Here is a 19,342-nt window from a genome sequence, read left to right on the forward strand (position 1 = left end):
GTCTGCAATCTTCTCCTGCCAAAGTGCACACAGTATAGCCAGTGCCCAAGATCTGTGGTCCCCAAGTTTGGTGTGACCAGGAAACTCACCTGTGGCTCCGGAGGAAACAGGGCCTTTGAGAGGCGGTAGAGGTTGCGGAGGTTGAACTGGATGCTCGTATTGGTGACTCTCAGCTCGTGCATATTTGTGGAACTGTCCCGTGGGCAGATATCACTCTCTCCCGAGAAAGGAGACACTGTGATTGTGTTCTTCAGCTCATATTGGGGCAAATTGTCAGAAATCCCTCCATCAACATATCTCTGAAATCAAGACAAATGCAGCAATCTTCATTCTCACAACTGATCAAGGAGCTATTTTACTCCATGTCCCTCTTCCTGTTTGTGCCAACAACTTGGGAAGAGAATGGAACACATACCCCAGCACCCCAGCATTGGAGGAATAAAATCCAGTAATAGTGCAGCTATGTTGTTTATAACAACTCCTTTTGCTATGTGTTTTTTATTGCTTGAGTGTGCTGCTTACAAATGTTCAGTAAGAAAGGCACATTCACTTGTGTGACTGCTGACTGACATCTCCTATGCAGTCTGACTGCTGTCCAATTAAACAGTAATACACACCAACAACCACATGCAGTGTAAATTAGCACTGATCTAAGCTGTCACACTGTGACATTGTGCCATTTTTCACTTGTGTTCAAAATGAATAAGCTCAGACACAAGTCCCCACTGGCAGAAGGTTTGTTACCTATGAGTAAAACCAGCTGATTTGTCGCTAGTGGGCTTACCAAGCAGCAATCCCAACACATGCATACACATTGGGAATCCACTTGCTCTGGTGTGATAACAGAGCACAAGGGACTTCTGGTTTTGCTCTTAACAGGCACCCTCTTATCAGAGAATGTTCTGTACTTCTGTACCATAAACACATTTTTTACCCTTGCAGGAAGGGCAACCCCAATAATATGTTCTCAAAACATTCACTGGATACTGTAATTGCATAAGGAGCTGAGCAAGACAATCCCTTATCACAGGTTTTGGCAGAGTAAGCAACATGCAAAAGATAACAGGAAAAGGATGTCGGTCATGCCAAAAGAGAAGGAAGCTGGGGGTCTTTGCAGAACAACAATTCCAGCTCTTGTGAACCTCAGTTAAAGAAGAATTCTGCTGGTTTCATATCAGGGTTGATCCTGCAAGCCTGGATCTGTTTCCTTCCTACCCGAACACAAATCATGATTCAGGGGCTATGCAGCCCCACAAGTAGCAGCTCTAAACATCTTTCAGAGCTCTGCTGGGTGAGAAGCTGAGCCAGTAGAGGCTAAACCCTGAGGCAGAGCACAGAAACACTGATTGAAGGAGAAGGTGCTCCATTCTGCATCTTGCTTTGTCTTGTCTCACAGGCAGACTGACCGCCACCATTGCTCTTTTGTTGCACAATGCCTAGGAAAACATCGGATGTGTTGCCTGGAGGGTGCTTTGCACTTTGTTCTCTCTTGCTCTGGATGACAGACAAGAGAGAGACCTCAAGCAGCTTTTCTGAGCCTGAACAGTTCATGGGCTGAAAAAAATTGAATTCAGCTATAGCAAGCCAGATGCCATTGATGCAACAGGGTCAGCATGGACTGCACATTCCCTTCTTGGGAGGCGAACTAAACCTCAGGGCTACCTTTGCATAGAGCCTACAGCTTCACAGGAGACAGCTTGTGATTACAGTTGTAGGTACAGCAGCCCAAACTCAGAGCACAGGACATTTTACCCTCATGGCATCCCTTGCTCGCCAAACACTGTGTCAAGAGAGGCACTTAGAGACTCCTACACCACCTGAATTTGGATAGTGAAGGAAGTGTAAGGACAGGATAGATTAAACTCAAGGGTAAGTACATCCTCTCAGATCAGTAACTCATCTTGCTCACAAGATGTTTTCTGATAACAGAGATGCCAACAATCAATGGAACCCTCTCTCCCATTTAAAGTGGGCATCAGTGTTCCCTAAGCCTAAAGCAACCACAGCAAAATGCCATTGTCATCCTCTTCCCAAAGCTACTCCACTGAGAGCCAGACTAGGCACAGCTAGAGTTGGAGACATCTGCCTGACTCCTTTTGCAAGGATGAGATTCCAGAATGCTGAGTGGGACCAGAAGAGCAAAGCAGGCAGCATGCACTTTGTTTAAAAAAAAAAAGGAGGTAAGCTTTAGCACTGGACAACACTAGTTTTGCAGTAAGGATGCAGAAGACACATTTCCCTGAGGGTGGCAGCATGACTGCACAAATGCCATTAAAAAAAAAAGGCTCAACTGCAACAGAGATGACAGGCAAAGCCTTCTGACTCCATAGAAATCCAGGAGTACACCTGCACACCCCACTCTCTGGTCTACTGCTTCCAAGCAATGCTGATTAACATTCCTCAGTAAAGCTCAGCTGCCACTTCTTTGGATTTGCTTGAATCTCCAGTAACCTAAGTGTAACCGCTCTCCAGCCTCCTGCAAAGCCCAGAACAGCCCAAAGCCACAGGCTGGAACCACCAGCTGCCTGCAGGCACAAGCAGCAGCAACTTTAGGGGATGGCTCAGACTGGGGTGACCACTTCCACTCCTTTATCATGTTCTCCTGTGCACAGGGTCCCTCACAACCATGATTTGACAATCAGCTTTGTGACCTTTGCCAGGGATTCATCTCACCCACATGCTGCAGACAATTCACAACTATTGTCTGTGTTGCCAGGTCAGTTACCAACTTTTTGATTTCTCAATGTTTAAGTGTTTAGGGTTTTTTAAATTCCCCTGCCCATCTCCATCATCCACTCCATGAGACTACCAGATCTCAGAGAAGTGAACACTGGAAAAAATTTAGGAGGAAGGCAAAAGATAGATTTTGCACCTTGCACACAGAAACATTGCCTTGAAAAGACATTGCCTTGTGCCAGGCCTGTCAGTTTATTCTGTGGCAAATACAGTCACCACAGGCATGCTAGGAAGCATGCATTCATTTTCAAAACCATTTCCCAAGCTCATACCCAACCCAATTTAACCTCTTACCTCATCTGCAATCCCCCTTCAGAGCCATGCTTTTCTGGGGAAGAGGTAGGAATTAAATTTCCTCATCTCATATTTCTTCCCCACCTTTTCCCATGAGAAGTTATCCCTCAGTGTGCCAGGGCAGCTGCACATTCCAGAAACCCTGATGTTGTACACAGTTTTGGAATTGTGAGATTTTTTCCTGATGCACACTGACCTTAATTAGCCCTAAAGAGGTATAAGGCAAGAGCCACTGCTATGGTCCCACCAGCTGAAGGGAAAAAGCCCTGGCTGCAGCTGCTGAGCAAATACCAAACCATTACTGATTCTGTCACTTCTCTGAAGGGCTGGATAACACTGGACATCTCCTCCAGGTCATTTCCCTGACCAACATGCTTGCACAAGACAAAACCAGCCCAGGTGTGTATTATGTAGGAGCAAAACTGACCTCACTTTTAGGACACAGGTAGTAATCAGAGCAGATTTGATGCTGTGCTCTGACAGACAGAGGCACTTTGGACAGATCACTTATGGTAAATCAGGGCACATATTTTATAACAGTTCTTCCTCTCACTTTTGACTGTGTAGTTTGCAAAACCCCTGTCTTTTAATGTGTTCATTAACCTGTGTAGCACAAGGGAGGCCAAGCTCAACCAGGAGACCCTTAAAGCATGACTGCAATATCCAGAAATGCTGCAGCTCTGCACAGCTTTCATTTCTAACATGCCAACACAGAGGGATAATTGCTCTTGGACACAATTTAAAGAAAGCTCTGGTGTGCAGCAGAGCATTATTGTCAGAGAAAGTACAGGAAGAACTCCATGGAAAAGAAGGCCAGTATCCACACCACTAGTTAAAACCCTGCAGAAAGTGTCAGGCACATGGGAGAGGGACTACACTCATCACTTTTATCCTGAGCCGAACTTCTTTCCACATGCAGACAGCTGGAGCCTCAGTGATGGAAAGTGTTGTACCATGCAGCCATGAGAACACTCTAAGTCAGCCAGCCCTTCCCCAGACTGTATGTATTACTATATGTTAAATCCACTGGTCTTCGGGATATTTATAGGCAACTGTGAGCAGCAGTGGAAGGAAGGCCTATCCACTGCTGGAAGTTGTTTATTTGGGAATTTCTTGTGTCTCTTCAGATAAATGCTGCCAGCAGGCATGCAATAACATTGTCAAAACTTACTCATTAGTATGTAATTTAATGAAGGACCATCTTAGAATCTTACTTACCACTCCACGCAAGGTTGGAGGTATCAGCCCACAGTAGACAGGGATAAAGGTACTGCAGATACAGGCCTGAAGGAGAAAGAGATCCAGAATCTAAGAATCAGATCAAAGCCTACTGAAACTATTACTGTTCTCAGAACACCATGCTGGCATGTGCTGACAATTATACTCCAGTACTAAGGACATTTGGAGACCAAGGCAAAACAGAACTGCGTGTAGTTCCTGCCCAGCCCTCTGCAGTAAGAGTCCATTCACCTGGATCAGTTCCTCCTTGGAATTGAAGTCTGACAGTATCACATTTTCTCCATCAGAGACCCGTGTCAGGGAAATACCCAAACGTCCTGCTGCAACCTCATGCCCATTCTCTGGCACCACCTTGGACAGGGACATCCGAATGGTTTTCACCAAGTTGAAAGAGGGGTGGAGAGGGCCCAAGAACCTCTTCCGGGCTTCTTTTGATACCCGAATAATGCTGGCGCCGGCCTCACCTGCAACAAGACAAATGCACCATTAAATGCTACCAAAACCAGTCTTCTCCTTTACAAAACTAGGCACAGAAAAGCCTCATTCCCAGTTTCTTCAGAGGTTTCTCCCCACTGGCTAATCCACAGCTCAACCCAAGAGGTTATTTAGAGGGCATGTTATAGACATCATGGAAGTTTGCTGTCTTGGTCCTCACACACCCCCATCACAAAGAACCACCCTCCTCTTATTTATGTTTTATGAAGTCAAGGAAGATCATGTGCATCTGACTAAGGCCTCACACTGTTTTTTAGATCCTGCTGCATTGGCCAATGCAGGGCTGGTGAAAACAGACTGAGAAAGAAAACAAGGCTGATACTTCAACAGTTTGAGCTTATGGATAAATCTACTTCAAAACATATTACACTAAAACTTTTCTAGTAAGCATCTCTTTCCTGACAGGGAAATTAATTGTCAGCCAGTAAGCAGAAGTGTCAGAACAGGAAAGCTGGTGCTTTTCAGCTAAGTGATCTCAACTCTGCTGTGAATGTCAGCCACATCTCAAGTGAGCAAGAGGGACTAATGCTCTATTAGGGAATCAGAGACTTAGTTCCTCCTGCAGAGCCTCTGGCATCCCATCCCTTCCATATCCAATTCCACAGCACTAAACTAGGCCCTGATGGCAAGCAGGACTAGTGAAGGAATGCTTGCTTTACCCTTTCACACAGTGACCCAGCTGGGTTTGAGAAGAGGAGACATCCCAGCTGCACAAAAAGGAAGGTATCTGCTAAGCCCATTATCTCAGTCACTAGGAGTTCCATCTGGCAAGCACATCAGAGCTCTCCAATAAGAAAAAAGGATGGAAGGAAACAAAAATACAAAACTACAGCATCCAGCATGTTGCCCTTTACACTGACTGACTGCTGCCTCCACAGACATCCAGCCATGATGAGATACAATATTTCCTCTAAGTACTAGCTAATCACTGCATTCCAAGGAGTGTCAGGAACATACATGCTTTTACAAATGAAAACTCCTCTCCAATCAAACTAAAGGTCATTTCCTGGAAAAGGACGAAAGACTACCTGTTCAAGCCAACTGGAAGTCCCCTCATTTTGCTCTCCCACTCAGTTTCTCAATTGCAAAAACAAGGCAGTAGAATGAAAGAACTCAAGTTAGACCCAGGTTAATAAATACAATGGAGATAAGAGCAACAACCCTCAATGCTATGTTGACACATCCCAATCTTTTGCAATACACGTGTGCCAGCAACATGTTTTCCATCAATGCAGCCTGGAAACGTGATTCTAGGCTTAGGAAACCCACCAACACCAGTAGCTCAAGCATGCAGAGAACTGGACCCCTGAACATGGCCAGAGATGCTGAGGTCAGGATTTTAGGCACTGTGAGGCAGCAACTTAGCAGAAAAGCCAAAGTTCTCCCTCTGAAGCAATTTTTAGCCCTGTAATCCCAGTCTTCTGTCCTAGAGCAATGTTTAGCAGTCTAATTCTGATCTTACTCAATTAGCAGTAAGCCATTGAGCCCAGCTTGTTTCAGATAGTAGCCACATGGTTCAACATCTTTCCCAACGTGGAAGAAGTCAGCCCCACAGAGAAACACTTTATAATCACTGAGACATTAGCACTCAAAACACTCCCTAAGACACCTTCATGTCTGTCAAGGGGAGGAAAAACACTGAAAGAAACTGCAATCAAGCAAAAACTTTAGGAATCCCAGCCCAGCACCTTAGTCACATGGCCCCATAAAGGAAAATCCTCTGCACTGAATGCCTTGCAGGGAATTGTTGACTTGGTTGAAACCCCCATTGTGGGGATGAGTGTTGAGCATGCAGCTGAGGGGAGACCCCTGTATGCAAAAGCTGTGCTAAGGAGAGTGTGGATTATCCAGATGGTGCTTGCTTAGGGAACGATGCTTTCAGGCTTGGCATCTCAGTTTGCAGAAAGATGTGACAGCAATACTGAAAACAACTGCAACCAAATGGAGCTTATGACTGTTTGAACAAAAATGTGAGCTGGAAGGGGTTTGAGTTTTTTTTTTTAAGAAAAATAGGAGAGCAAAGTCCTGACTATGCCAGGAAACAGCACTTGAGGGGAACCCCGAGCTGCAGCTGCCTGTTCTGTTTTGTTTTGGGTTCCTTTTATACACGTGTGCGTACACACAGGAGCTTTGAGGCAGTTGTGTTTAAAGATATCTGTGATTCTGTTGGACTCACTGAATCACTTGCACCAAAGCTGGATGTGGAATTGCTCTGTGGGAAGGCATGGGCACAGGGTGACCTGCAGCTTTCTGGGAAATAAGGCCTGCTGAGGGGTCAGCCAAAGAAGCCACATTTATGTAGCAAGATCCATGACAGATGGCAAGTCCTCTTGGAAATATATTTGGGAGGAGAGAAAAGAAGTGACAGTGTTTTAATCCTGTTACTACCAGAAGTGCTATTCCAGGAAAACCGGCTCAAATTCTGTTTGCAGTCCATCAGAGGAAGCAGCTGAATTAGAGGCGGTCAAGAGAGACAACTCCTACAGGCGTCAGCCAACAGCTCTTTATTATTTCTAGGACTAGTCCAGTGCCAAATGCAGCCCTTAGGAAAGCTTCTCATTGTTTTTATGGATCTAGTGATACAGAACACAGAGTCATGTGAAAAAGGTGAATTAAATTTATATTTCCTTATTGAAGTACATACCACGGGGCAGAAGCAATCCCTAATAGTTAGCAGTATTTGCTGTGAAAACATTTCATTCTTACACCAATTAATTCAACACCTTTCCCTATACAGATTTACTAAGCCAATATTCCTCAAAAATGTTGTATTAATATATGCAGAATATTTCATTTTCATTGGAAAACCAACATTCCCCTTTACCCTCACCCCTATCATTGCCCCACTGGGTGTTGTTATACATAAACCCAAGTACTGCAGGGCTATTGTCCTTATCTAAATTTCGGCTGTGATGACGTAAAGGAGCATCACACAGTTGCGTCCTGAAACACCCTAACATGTCTCTTGCCAGAAAAGAGAGGTCATCTGCTCCCTACTCTGCTGATTTGTCATCTACAGTGGCTACAAGGGGCAAGGTAGTGGCACCCATGGGAAAAGCCTGAAGGCAGCTGCTAGCTCACACTTCATTTTTAAGCTATATCAATCCAGCTTCACATTAGCTTATTGACACAGGGTTAGAGTGTTCCCTTTAACAACTGACTTTCATCTCTATCAGTCATGCTCAACTCCAAAATAACCCAGTAACTGAGTCTGTAGTGCCTGGCATCCCATAAACTCTAACCTGAAAAGCATTCAAGCAGCATGTGCTATTTATAACAAACACCCCAGCAGAGCAGCCTGCTGTTACTCTGCCTCTGGGACAGCAGAGCTGAAGATGGATCACCTAAAACTGTTAGCCAGGCAGTTGGGAAAACCCTTAACTGCTCCTAAGGGCTCTGGGGTGAAACAGAAAAGCTACTCCAAACCTGTGCAGTGCATGAGGACGAGGACCATCGCAAAGCTTAAACACTGCACGACAGGATGGGTGACAAGCGGAGAAGAAGAGTTTCTTCAGACCCACATCTGCAGCAGCAGGGCTTTGGCACCAAGGGTGCCATGATGGTCTCCTGTTAGACCACATCGGTATCTATTTGCCAGCCAGTAAAATCACAGATGACCCATGAAGTATTTAAAATGGAAAAAAGTGCCTAAGACACAGACAAAAATAGGAGCAGAGCAAGCTAAATAGGGGAAAGGGCATTCTGAATATTCAAGCCTGCAGCTCACCCATGACACTGCAGGTCCCTCTGGAAGAGCTCTGTGTCAGCACAAAGATCACCTGTGCCAGGGACATTCCCACTCTCTCCATGCCTAGTGCAACAGTAAATAGGATGGAAACTTAAAGGAAAAGTTCTCCAGCAGGGATGGAGAGCAAAGGACAGCACAGAAAGCTGTGGATGTAGGGGCAGCACTCTGTCCCTGCTGGCAGGAAGCACAGAGAGGTCACACCCCAGAGTGCAGATGCCATAACTTGCCTGGACTAGTGGGGCAGGCAGGAAAATGCAGATCCTCACTAAACCTGCTTCTCATTCAACACCAATAAATTGACTCCTTCCTACACATCAGCAACTCTCCTCCCTCATTGCCATTACACAGCTAAGGCTCCAACTGGCCCAACACACCAACAGCTTTGAAAGGAAGCCAACTATCAGAAGGAAGCACAGGTACTTTTGCTATTCCCCCAGGCCCTGGACAGCCCTATGCCTTGTTAGTTTGGGATCACATGACCAAGCTATTCTGATGTAAGATTTTCAGTACAGGAGTCCTGCCAGCCCTGTGTACTATAACCAGGGACCTCATTCCAGAACTTCTTAAGTTCTGCTCAGCTCTCTGTTCTCTGTTTGTGTGATATTCAGCACAGATGTCCCTTTTAAGAGTCCCCAGCTAAAATTTTCACACTTTGTTTTCAATGCAGCTGGTTGCTGAACACTGCTGGAATTGTCATTAACCTACTGGTAGATCCCAGTCTGGAAGAAAATTTAGGAATAGGATGAGTCATAAGGAATTTATTAGCATGATCTTCCCCAACATTAATTTATCTCGGTTGCCCGTCTCTTGCTATTTCAGCTGTTCTGTGCCACATATGTGGAAGAGCTAAAAGTCAGTCTCTGACAATGAGCAGAGGTTTCAGGAGAGCTGTTCCATGTTCTTCCCAGGGCACAAATCCTTAAGCTGCTCGAGCTCAGCATGCACAGCTCCTGTACTTGCTTCTTTTCTAAGTACTGAGAATAAGCAATGCACATGTTTTCCTGCCTGGCCTCTCCCAGGAGATGATATAGTCCTAATTGCAACACACTCCTGTCACCAGCCCAAAAGAAACCCACAAAGCTATAAACAAGAGGGACCAAAACAAAAGTTTTCAAACTGACATCTAGAAAATAATTAACAGAGAACATTATTGGATGTTTCCTCATGGGTAGCTCAGATCATCATAAAACACCCGTTTGTTCATCCCAAGGAGCAGTGCACAGCAATGTGCCAGTGACCCAAGAACAGCCCCAATTCTTGTGGGCAATGACCTCAGTTTGTGAAAGATTCCACTGCTTGGGTAGACTTCTGTTCCACTTTCCACACTCGTGCTGAAGCAACCTCATTTCCACTTATTTTCCCAAGAGAGCAAAAACCAACCAACATTTCAGCCAAGCTAAACAAAGGCCAACTTGTCCTGAATGGGAACTTAACCCAAGATGTTCCCTGAGGGTCCATCTGAGAGGCCTGAAGACATGTCAAAGGGGGCTCCAAAGACAAATCCATGTCAGCAGGAAATAAAGAGTGATGTTTTACAACCGGCCCTTATTAGACATGTTCAGATGATAGCTGTACCCCATTACTGGTGACAGCTCTTTAATTTCCATCTGAAATCCTGGACAGACACCTAAAAGCACTGGCTGTGGAAAGCATATCCCTCACTGGCCAGAAGTTGTAAAACTGCTGCTATTTGACACAAATAAAAAACACCCATTTTCAAACATTTAAGGCTAGGGGATGGCTGCTAGCAGTGAAGTCTTCAAAAGCACCAACTCTTTTCTCATCTGTGCACATCTTCCTGTAAGCCCATTTGATTGAGAAACACCATGTACCAAAACAAGCTGTTTCTCTGCGACTTCCCTAATTTTTGTTATTCTGATGTATATTTTTAATTTTATTTAAGGTCTTCACTCAATCCTCCTCTCCAACTATTTTGCTAACAGGTAAGAAACAGTTCAGCTCACTTGGCTCCAGATAAGAGATACGGGAAGGAAACTTTTCTTTTTATTTTTGGTGATACCTAGGAAGTAAACACAACTCCCCTCACAACCACACCCACTCAGTTTGCAGACAGTCCTACTGCTTGACCAGCTGTTCCCTGTGGCAAGATCAGGGGCTCTGTGCAGGGATTTAACCTCAGAGCTCAACAAACAAACAATTTTGTAAAGCTGAGTTCTTGGAAAGCTTGGCCACCAGCTGTACATAATGGTGTTTCTTCCCCTTTGCTCTGGAATAAGAGGCACTGACACCCTACTGGAGCAACTCCTAGGGATCCCTGTTAGACTAGAGTCAGCAACACCTATTCTGACCTCACAGGTAGGGCAAGTGCAAACACCAAGAGAAAGAGACAGCTTTTCAAGTAAGGCCAGCTCTTGCAGCCAGAGGCAGATGCTAAAAGAAGGTCTCAGCCCACACTACCTTCTGGTTCAGATTCTTCACGCTCAGCATTGCTTAGACCATACACAAAATGTTTGGCCCAAGACAGATTGTGCAGCAGGAGGGCTACGTAAATTCAGATCATATGCAATTGCTTCAGAACCAGAAGCCTCCCTCTTAACATGTTTGTCCCAAGATGTTTGCTTTTCTATTTCAACTTGGGGAAAAAAAGAAAAAGCTGTCAATCATATTATCTGTTTAAATAAAGCCAAACCAAAAGGAGACATTTTTCCCATTTGAGCCAAAAGATATGGTTAGTGTGCTCCAGATACCAGTTAACAGATGAACCAGAACTATTGCCACATGCTAAATATGAGGAACATAAGATGAAGATCTGCTTTTAAGTTGCCAGGGTTTTTACCTCTTGCACAGAGCAGCTCACGAGGCAGCCACAGTGACTGCCACATGACCATCCATCAGCTGGTACCTGCAGGGTAGGACCCTCCTGCAAGCCCATGTGCAGATGCACCACTCATACCTCACCTTAAGGCCCATTGTTCTGCTTTTTACAGAAGCAAACAGGGAGAGCAGGCATAAGAACTCACAGGCTTGATGATGTCTCTAGCTAAACTTTTGCACTGGACTTGATGAAGTGCTGGCACACCAAAGCCTCACTAGAACTGCTCTTCTGCAAGCTGAGACTTGCTTTGTTTCTGCAGTCAGGACAGGAGCGCTTATTTTTGCAACACAAACTCGAAAACAGCACAGCTGCCGCTGTGAAACAATCAGTAGGAAGGCCAGGAGGCAGCTCAGCAGCCAGCCAGGATTGCTCTGTCACAACCACAACAGCAATACCCACCAGCCTAATCTTTCTCCGCTGTAATGCCCTAATATGAGGCTTAATGCTGCATTTCTGTTCATAGCATTAGAGAAATTAAATTACATTACAGTGCATGAAAAGGAAAAGCTGCTCAGGACCCCAGGCAAGCTGAACTGAAAGCCATGGTCCATCTTCATCCATGCATCAATCCCCATCAATGCTATAGTGCAATTCAGGCAGCATGGGATGACATGAAAAGGGTATTCACAGACTAAACAAGGTGCAGCTCACATCCTTGCTGCTCACTTTGGACCAGGTAATACTGAGTTTGAAGCAATTTTTTCAAAAACAAGTACTCATCCAGAGAAAGCTAGTGGAGGGGAGAAACAGACCAAAACCCATGTTGTAATGAGAAATTACCTTTCTTCTCTGGTCTGAACAGAGGCAGAAGTGGTGGCTTTTGGTAGCTATCAGCCTAAGCCCTGCAGAAAGCTTTCCTGTGGGCTTCCAGGTGGCAATTGTTTCATGCTCAGAGACAATACCAGAGACATGCTCTGTTGCACAGCAGCCTTTCTCCCTGTCCTTTCCACTGTACACTTGTGTGACTGTTAAAACCCTAATACAGATGAGAGGAACAGCCCTGACACCCTCCACTGGCTCTCAGCCTGCATGCCAGCTCTCATGCTCACAAGACTCATCAACAGCTCCAATCCACGCCAAGCCCCTCCCTGTGCACTTGTGAGCGCACTGCCTGCTGGGCCCGCTTTGTGCTCCCTTCTCAGGCAGGTCAAGTGTCACCTTACATCCCAAACTCTTCCACACTGGCCCTGGCATAAGCACGGCAGACTCCAGCAGGGAAGTGAGAATCAACAGCTGTGTTTCCAAAGCAGTCCTCTGGCAAGGGGTGTTGGCATTTTGCTCTAGAATGATTCTCCTTTTGTTGGAGCACCATCAGGCAGATCACAAGGTTAGGCAAGAAAATCTAGAAACTGATGCTACCTTTCTCCCAGAGACACCAGCAGGGGACCCCCAGCCAAAACATGACTGAGGTTCTGAAAACAGCTGCGTGAGCAGGACAGGAGCTGCTCACAGAGGGTTGCAAGGACCCTGGCAGGGGAAAAGCCTCTGCTCAACCCTTCTTGCAGAGCTGAGCACACAGGAATAGCAAGAGACGGATGTTCAGATGAACATTTGACACGACCTCTTCTGTGTGCAAGAATATGGCTAGTAGTTAAATGCTTCCCTTAAACATTATTTTACCAATCCTGCTATGTAAGAACACTAGGATAGATAAATCAATGTAAATCTCTGAATTTGTGCTGACAGCCCACTCTGAAACAGGACTCCAAGTTTTTCCATGCATGGCATAACTATGGCATGGATCCACACTCTGCCTCCATAATACACTGGAATTTTTTTTTTTTTTTTTTTTTTTTTTTTTTTTTTTTTTTTTTGACAGGCCCAGCACAGAATCAGTTGCATTCAATGCAGCCAGCAAGACTGGTCCTTATAATTAACATATGTAAAGGAATTCCTGATTCATTTACACCCTCAGATGTTCACCTCCTCTATTTCAGGATGCTAAACTAGACAATCCACAGGACTGGCAAACTCAGAGATTGCCAGAACCTCCAATGCTACAATGATATTCAATCCTTTAAATCCTAAGCCTAAAAAAGGCCTCCAAAACCAATATCCATCCAAACAAACGTTAGTGTATGAAGAGGAAGAGCATGGTTTATTCTCAGAAGAAATCCTCCAGGCACAGCATAGCTAAAAGCCTGGGAAACAATGGCAGAAGACACTTCATGAAGCTTGCAGATTCCAAAGGTCTTTTCAGGCAGAAGTCATCATTAGGGATTTGGCTTTATCTGTACCAGAAAGCACGACCAGCTCAGTTCTGGGAGAGTGCCAGAGGGCAGCACAAAGCCCTGGGTTCAAATAAAGCTACCAGCTCCCACACCTGATGTAACACACTGCACTGCAGATCAGCACAACCTCAGGGACAGAATCAGGCCTGCCACAAGCAGCTGTATCACAAGTGACAAAAACTCTCTCCTCCAATCCTCTGGCCTTTGTGGCTACAAATGGCAGGGCTACAAAATCTCCAGCAACATTTCTACACTCCCAGGCTCACTAATTGCCTCTCTCCTATGTGCTCCTTGTAAGGGATTTTCTACTGCCTCAGACTTTACCACTTCAAGGACACATTTTGCCTTTTCCCAGGGACATGGACTTATTTAGGGCCTTCCACATGGAATCATTTCCTCTACCCCTCCTTTTCACTAGCTCTCACTCTGCTTTCTTGACAAGGCACAGACATATACACAGGCTCTGCTGACTCTCACATAACTGAAGACACATTCTGACTTTCACCTCCAGTCCCAAGAACACTTAGCAGAAAGGAACAGAACAAGTATTAGAGCTGGGCAACAAAGTGTAGAAGTGCAGAGAATTCAATGGAAAAGTGGCGGCCACTTTGGAATTCAGCCACGAGTAGGGTTTATATTGCAAAGAGCAAGGTGAACAGGAGTCACCCACTCACACTGCTCCTTGGAGTAAGATTCCTGAGCTTTTGCAAAGGTCCTGTAATTAGAAGGCCCACCCATTCCCATCTCCAGAAAGAAGGAATGCTGACTAATTACCATTTCCAGCCCTTCCATGGTCCTCTTCAAGTTCAGTGGAAACTAAGCACAGAAGAGGTGGAAATCCACTCCAGTCAAGCCAGGGAGCATTTAATCTGTGCTTCATGGAGGACACAGAGAGAAACATGAAGAAACACAGTGAGCAGGGGCCCAACATCTGAGTACAATTCCAAACTCACTGCACTGGAAGGTAACACAGCGCCCCCAACAGACAGGAAACAAGTACCACCAGCTACTGGACATGCAGGCAGAGCTGTGCTGTAACCATTGCAGCAGCAGGAGTTTGGAACTGAACAACACAGCAAGAAATTTGAGGAAGGCCTTTTGATTTATCAGTACTAAGCTTCCAAACACAATCAGTAAGTGGACATAGGACCCTGAAGAACATACAACAGCTTCTCCTATTTTACACAGAGGACTTGCAGTTGCCTTGAAGAGTTTGGGAAGCTAAGAGGCAGAAAGAAGTGGAACAGCTCAGACATGCTGCAAGTTCAAGAGATGTGCTGAACCTACGTGTCAGAAGAATGACCAAAGACCTCTTGTGCTGTTGCCAGTGACACTGCACAGCTGCTGCCATGGCCAACAGCAAGGCTGGGCACCGAGCTGCTCTGCACACCTGCTGTCTACGTGGGGTGCCAAAAAAATAAACACATGCCTTGCTAGGACTGGTTTTTGCTAGAAGTGGCTCCTTTGCTTCCCTTACACTCACCAACGAGATGCCTGCAAGAGCACTTTTCCTTACAGAAGCTTCCTTATTAGAGCCAGGCAGACAGCAGGAACAAGCTCCTTCCGCCCCATCAAGAGGTCCTGCAGGGTGCTCTGACTGCCAGCTTACTTCTCTGGACACCTGATCCCACAGCCTTGTGACTGCTGAGGGCACTGATCCAGGCTCAGCAGCTTCTCCACCACGCCAGTGAACATTTACGTTTATGTCAGCAAAGAACATCTCCCTCCCCTCCACCTCTATTTCCACCACAGAAAAAAACTTTACCATTTCCAAGAAGCACCAGAAGGTTCCCCATTAATTATATCAGTATTTCCATGTAAGTACATAAAGGTGTCTCTCCTTCCTGGGCTGGGGCTATTGACCTCAAGAACTTTTTCTCCAGAGAGTGCCTCTGCAGAAAGTACAAGTACAAAGAGGGACCTGACTACTGAGACACCACAGATGCTACAAAACTTTCTTTCATGTCCCTGTGTAGATCCATAGTTCTCTTCACACAACCAAAAAAGACAGCATCACATATACTTCCCCTAGGATAAGCATCCTGATTCATGCTTTGGCCAGCATAAACTGGCATTGCTCTGAGGATTCCACAGACTCCAAACTGGTTTATTTCTCTCTGTCAATCTCGGATTTGGTGTTAAGATTACACAAACACAGAGAAAATAAATCTCTATAACTGTGCTTGCACAACATATGACCAGTTCTTAAGCCTTTGCATGCACATAATCAAATTGCAGAAGCACAACATTTAAGATGCTGATATTGCTAATTATCTCACTTTCAAAAGGTTTTGTTCATTGGGCTTTTTTTTTTCTCCTGCTATCCAATGGAAAACGTCTCTACAGTTCAGCAGCACATTTGCTTATGATCACATGGTGACAGCTGACAAGCAAATTCAAATGTCAAATAACTGTTATTTCATCTCACGTCAAGCCTGAGACAGAGCCCTGATTAAGATAACAATTTAAAATAATTAAATTTTAAAATGCTGTAAACAACCCAGGAAGTGGTCTCCAAAGAGCATCCCAAACAACGCTACTCAATCTAGCAACACACAGCTTCCTTTCTGTATTCTTAGTACTAAAGCATCTCATCAGCTTGTTTCTTCATTTTCTGTTGACCTTGTCATGCTGTAGGAGAACAGCTAACTTCAACAGATGGGGTTTGATAGCCAGCTTTGCATTTGACAGCAGAATCCACCCCTTCCCCCCAAAATAGAAGCAATTCAGCAGTTCCAACCCACCCTCAGACAGGGCTGTCTAGGACAATATTAACATGCCACACAGACAATTGAGATGCTGTTGGTTAACTATGAGTCAGAGGGCCCTTAGTACCAGCTCAAAGACAGCTTTTCAGTGATTACAGCTTCACATCCCATAATTTATTCAGCCTGCTATGCCCCCAAAGCGGGCACAACAAACCCCATACAGCTCACCAAAGTGAGATGATTCCAGACCTTACAAAAAATACACTCCCTACTCAGTATTAGGGATGAAAGAATCCTGCAGTAGCTGCACTTTAGCATTCCTCCTGACTGAAAAAGGATGGTCTCACCATGTCACATAAGCCAGTTTTTTTCATCCAGGCCGGTGACTTTCAGATTTATACCAGGTGACCATCCTCAAGGCTCCACACCTAGAATTTGTGAAAAGCTGCAGGTTTGGAGATAAACACAAAGAGGAGAGTGCAATGCCAGTATGAGAACTTTTCACTTGGCACATAAAGGTGCATTTCCTGGCATGCTGGACTCCAAGAGCCCCAAGAGATGGTACAGGCATTACAGAGGCTATTTTCCAGAATACCCTTGGGGCAAGAAGCTATTCATGCCACAGAACTGCACTATCAAGTAACTTGTAAACACAGGAGACTGCCCAATGCACCTTGATAGCCATACAGATTATTCTAGTGGAAAAACTGCACTGCTTTTTCATGCCAGCAAACAGAAGAACCTCAAAACTGGGGAGAGAGCACTTCAGATGCAGGGCAACATCACTGCTGTAACCTTGAACAACAAATCCAAGATCCCTACAACTTAATGGTAAAGTGCTTAACCAGAGCTAGGCAAGGTCATATCAGACTGCAAATACCTCCTGATCTCTTATATAAATATAAGGTGCCCTGCCTAAGTAATATGCACCAATGGTGTTTTCTTTGGTATTCTCAAGCATGCCTTTGAAGCCCACAGTGTGCTCTAAAGGCTGCAGATCACTTGGTCAGGGCTTTCAGTTCAGTGTCACCCCATAGCAAAGCCTTCCTGTCCTACACAAATGATGACAGTAAGGTCTTAACTGAAGGAGAAGGCAGAATGAGTTCACAGGCAAGCTGAACAAATGCAAAGGCCAGAGGGAAAAAACTGGAAAAGAAACCATTAAATGGGATCTTATTCTCTGAAGTCAAGGAAGATTTCTGCTCTCTCTGATCAGGGTCTCAAAAGATTGGACTCAAAGAAAAACCCCAAAGGAAGAGGTTTTTCCACTCCCCTGCAAGTATTTGTCTCTGCACAGTACAGTCTTCTTGAGTTCACAGGCTTGAGGACACTATCTACCCACAGTCAAATAAGCAAGGCTTCTGCAAAATTCCCCCATTCATCATTCATCAAGAGACACTATTTAGCATTCTAGTGTCATGGACAGGGCAACTGACAATGCAGAGCAGCAGCTGCCATAGGGTTCAAAGCCCATGGGCTACCACCTGCTCTCAGCAGCACAGCAAACATAGATACTCAGGACCCTATAAGAGCCTGTATAAGAATGAACTGCTCTCCTAGTTCAGGCTTAGCTGTACCTTCTGCCCTGTCCTCTTTTACCCCCATGATTTCATTCTAACCTCTGGAGCTCTGCCTGGAAGCTGCACTGTCAGAAGGGTTTATGACACGGACAAGGTACAGCGATACCACAGCACAGCCATGCACCCCATGTGCTTTTACTTTCAGAAGTCAACTCTGTTGCTTTAGAGCTGCTCTCTACCCAAGATACATGTCAGTCATGCAGGTGAGTCAGAAGAAAACAATTCCAGAGAAGTCAAACAGAAAACAGAACTGGAACACCCAAGACCCAAGTCTTGGTTAGCTTTGAAGAGCATGGTTTACCCTCCTTCACGGGGTAGGTGAATACTTCCCAGAAGGTGGCCCCTAACCCTCTTACACTCCCCCTGTACCTCACAGGGAGTGGGAAAACCTATTCTGATTCACAGAAAGCTCTACCAGTCTGGATGCCTCCCTCACGGCAGTGCCTGGCACACCATGGATGCTCTGGTCATATAAATAGCCAGGACAAAGTAAACATGGTAACAGGATTGCTCAGCACTCAGGATGGCATCTGAGCAAGGCAAAGAATTTGGGCACTACCATCAGCCTGTCTCACAGTTGTGCTACACCTGCAAGTGGCAGAGGGATCACCCAGTTAGGGAACTAATTGGGGAGTCACCTCTTCAACAGAAGTAACAGAAATTAAACAACTAAATCCCTGGCAGCTACCTGCAAATGGATCCCTAGACAAGAAGGGATTAGGGACTATTATTCCTTGGCAACAGTAAAAGTTGGCACCAAGGCATCACTACAGGCTTTGAGATCTCAGACTGGGGTCTGAACAGCTGTTAAGAGTTCCAGAAGTTACGGTTGCATTTCACTGGGCATTTCTGTAAACAAAATGCTCAGGAAGGGAAACTTCAAACCTAACTACACAGAAAATGCTAACTTTTGCTGCATGAGGGCTACTTCTCAAAATGGAGTGCCATGGAAAAACACCTGTCAAGGTGAGAGAACTTCAAGCAATAAACAGCTCTGGCTGCCCTTAGCTCTAGGAGAAGCTCTGAGACTAAATACACCTGATTGTCTCACACCACAATCCCCTTTCAAGCTTAAGAAACTTTACTGCATTTGTTATTCTCAACATAAAAGCTTACAAGTACAGACTTTAACACGTGCTTGTTAGCTCCCTCCCATATGTAAAATTAAAAAAAAAATCCAGGAGGCACCACAGACCATTTTCTTCAGCTGTTCCCCAGGCATAGGGACATACAACCTACACTGTGTGCTTGCTTCAGAGATAGCATTTTAAGGTTATTCTATAACTTGAAAACAGAGATAAAATCTAAATAACTGGAGATCTAGCTCATGCAAAGGGCAAGAGAATTCCTCAATGCCCAAGATCCCAAGGAATAACACTCTTCCAGAAATAAACATGCAGACTGAAGGCTGTGCTACTCAGAGATGCTGCCCGGCTCCCATCTGCACACACAAACTCCACGTCTCCATCTCCAGC

The 19,342-nt window shown here is 45.2% G+C and overlaps 1 protein-coding gene across 1 annotated transcript in view; it reads right to left on the minus strand.

The window, feature by feature from the left end:
* PNPLA2 (patatin like phospholipase domain containing 2) overlaps positions 1 to 19,342 on the minus strand; it is a 28,806-nt gene that overhangs the window by 8,738 nt on the left and 726 nt on the right. Inside the window, exons 2-4 of the mRNA XM_053981483.1 lie at positions 4,501 to 4,733; positions 4,249 to 4,314; positions 90 to 299 (exon numbers count right to left, since the gene is read on the minus strand). Of these exons, the coding sequence (XP_053837458.1) occupies positions 90 to 299; positions 4,249 to 4,314; positions 4,501 to 4,733 (509 nt within the window). The remainder of the gene's footprint in view (positions 1 to 89; positions 300 to 4,248; positions 4,315 to 4,500; positions 4,734 to 19,342) is intronic.

Source organism: Vidua macroura, chromosome 6 (genome assembly GCF_024509145.1).
Source record: "Vidua macroura isolate BioBank_ID:100142 chromosome 6, ASM2450914v1, whole genome shotgun sequence".
Lineage (NCBI taxonomy): Eukaryota > Metazoa > Chordata > Aves > Passeriformes > Viduidae > Vidua > Vidua macroura.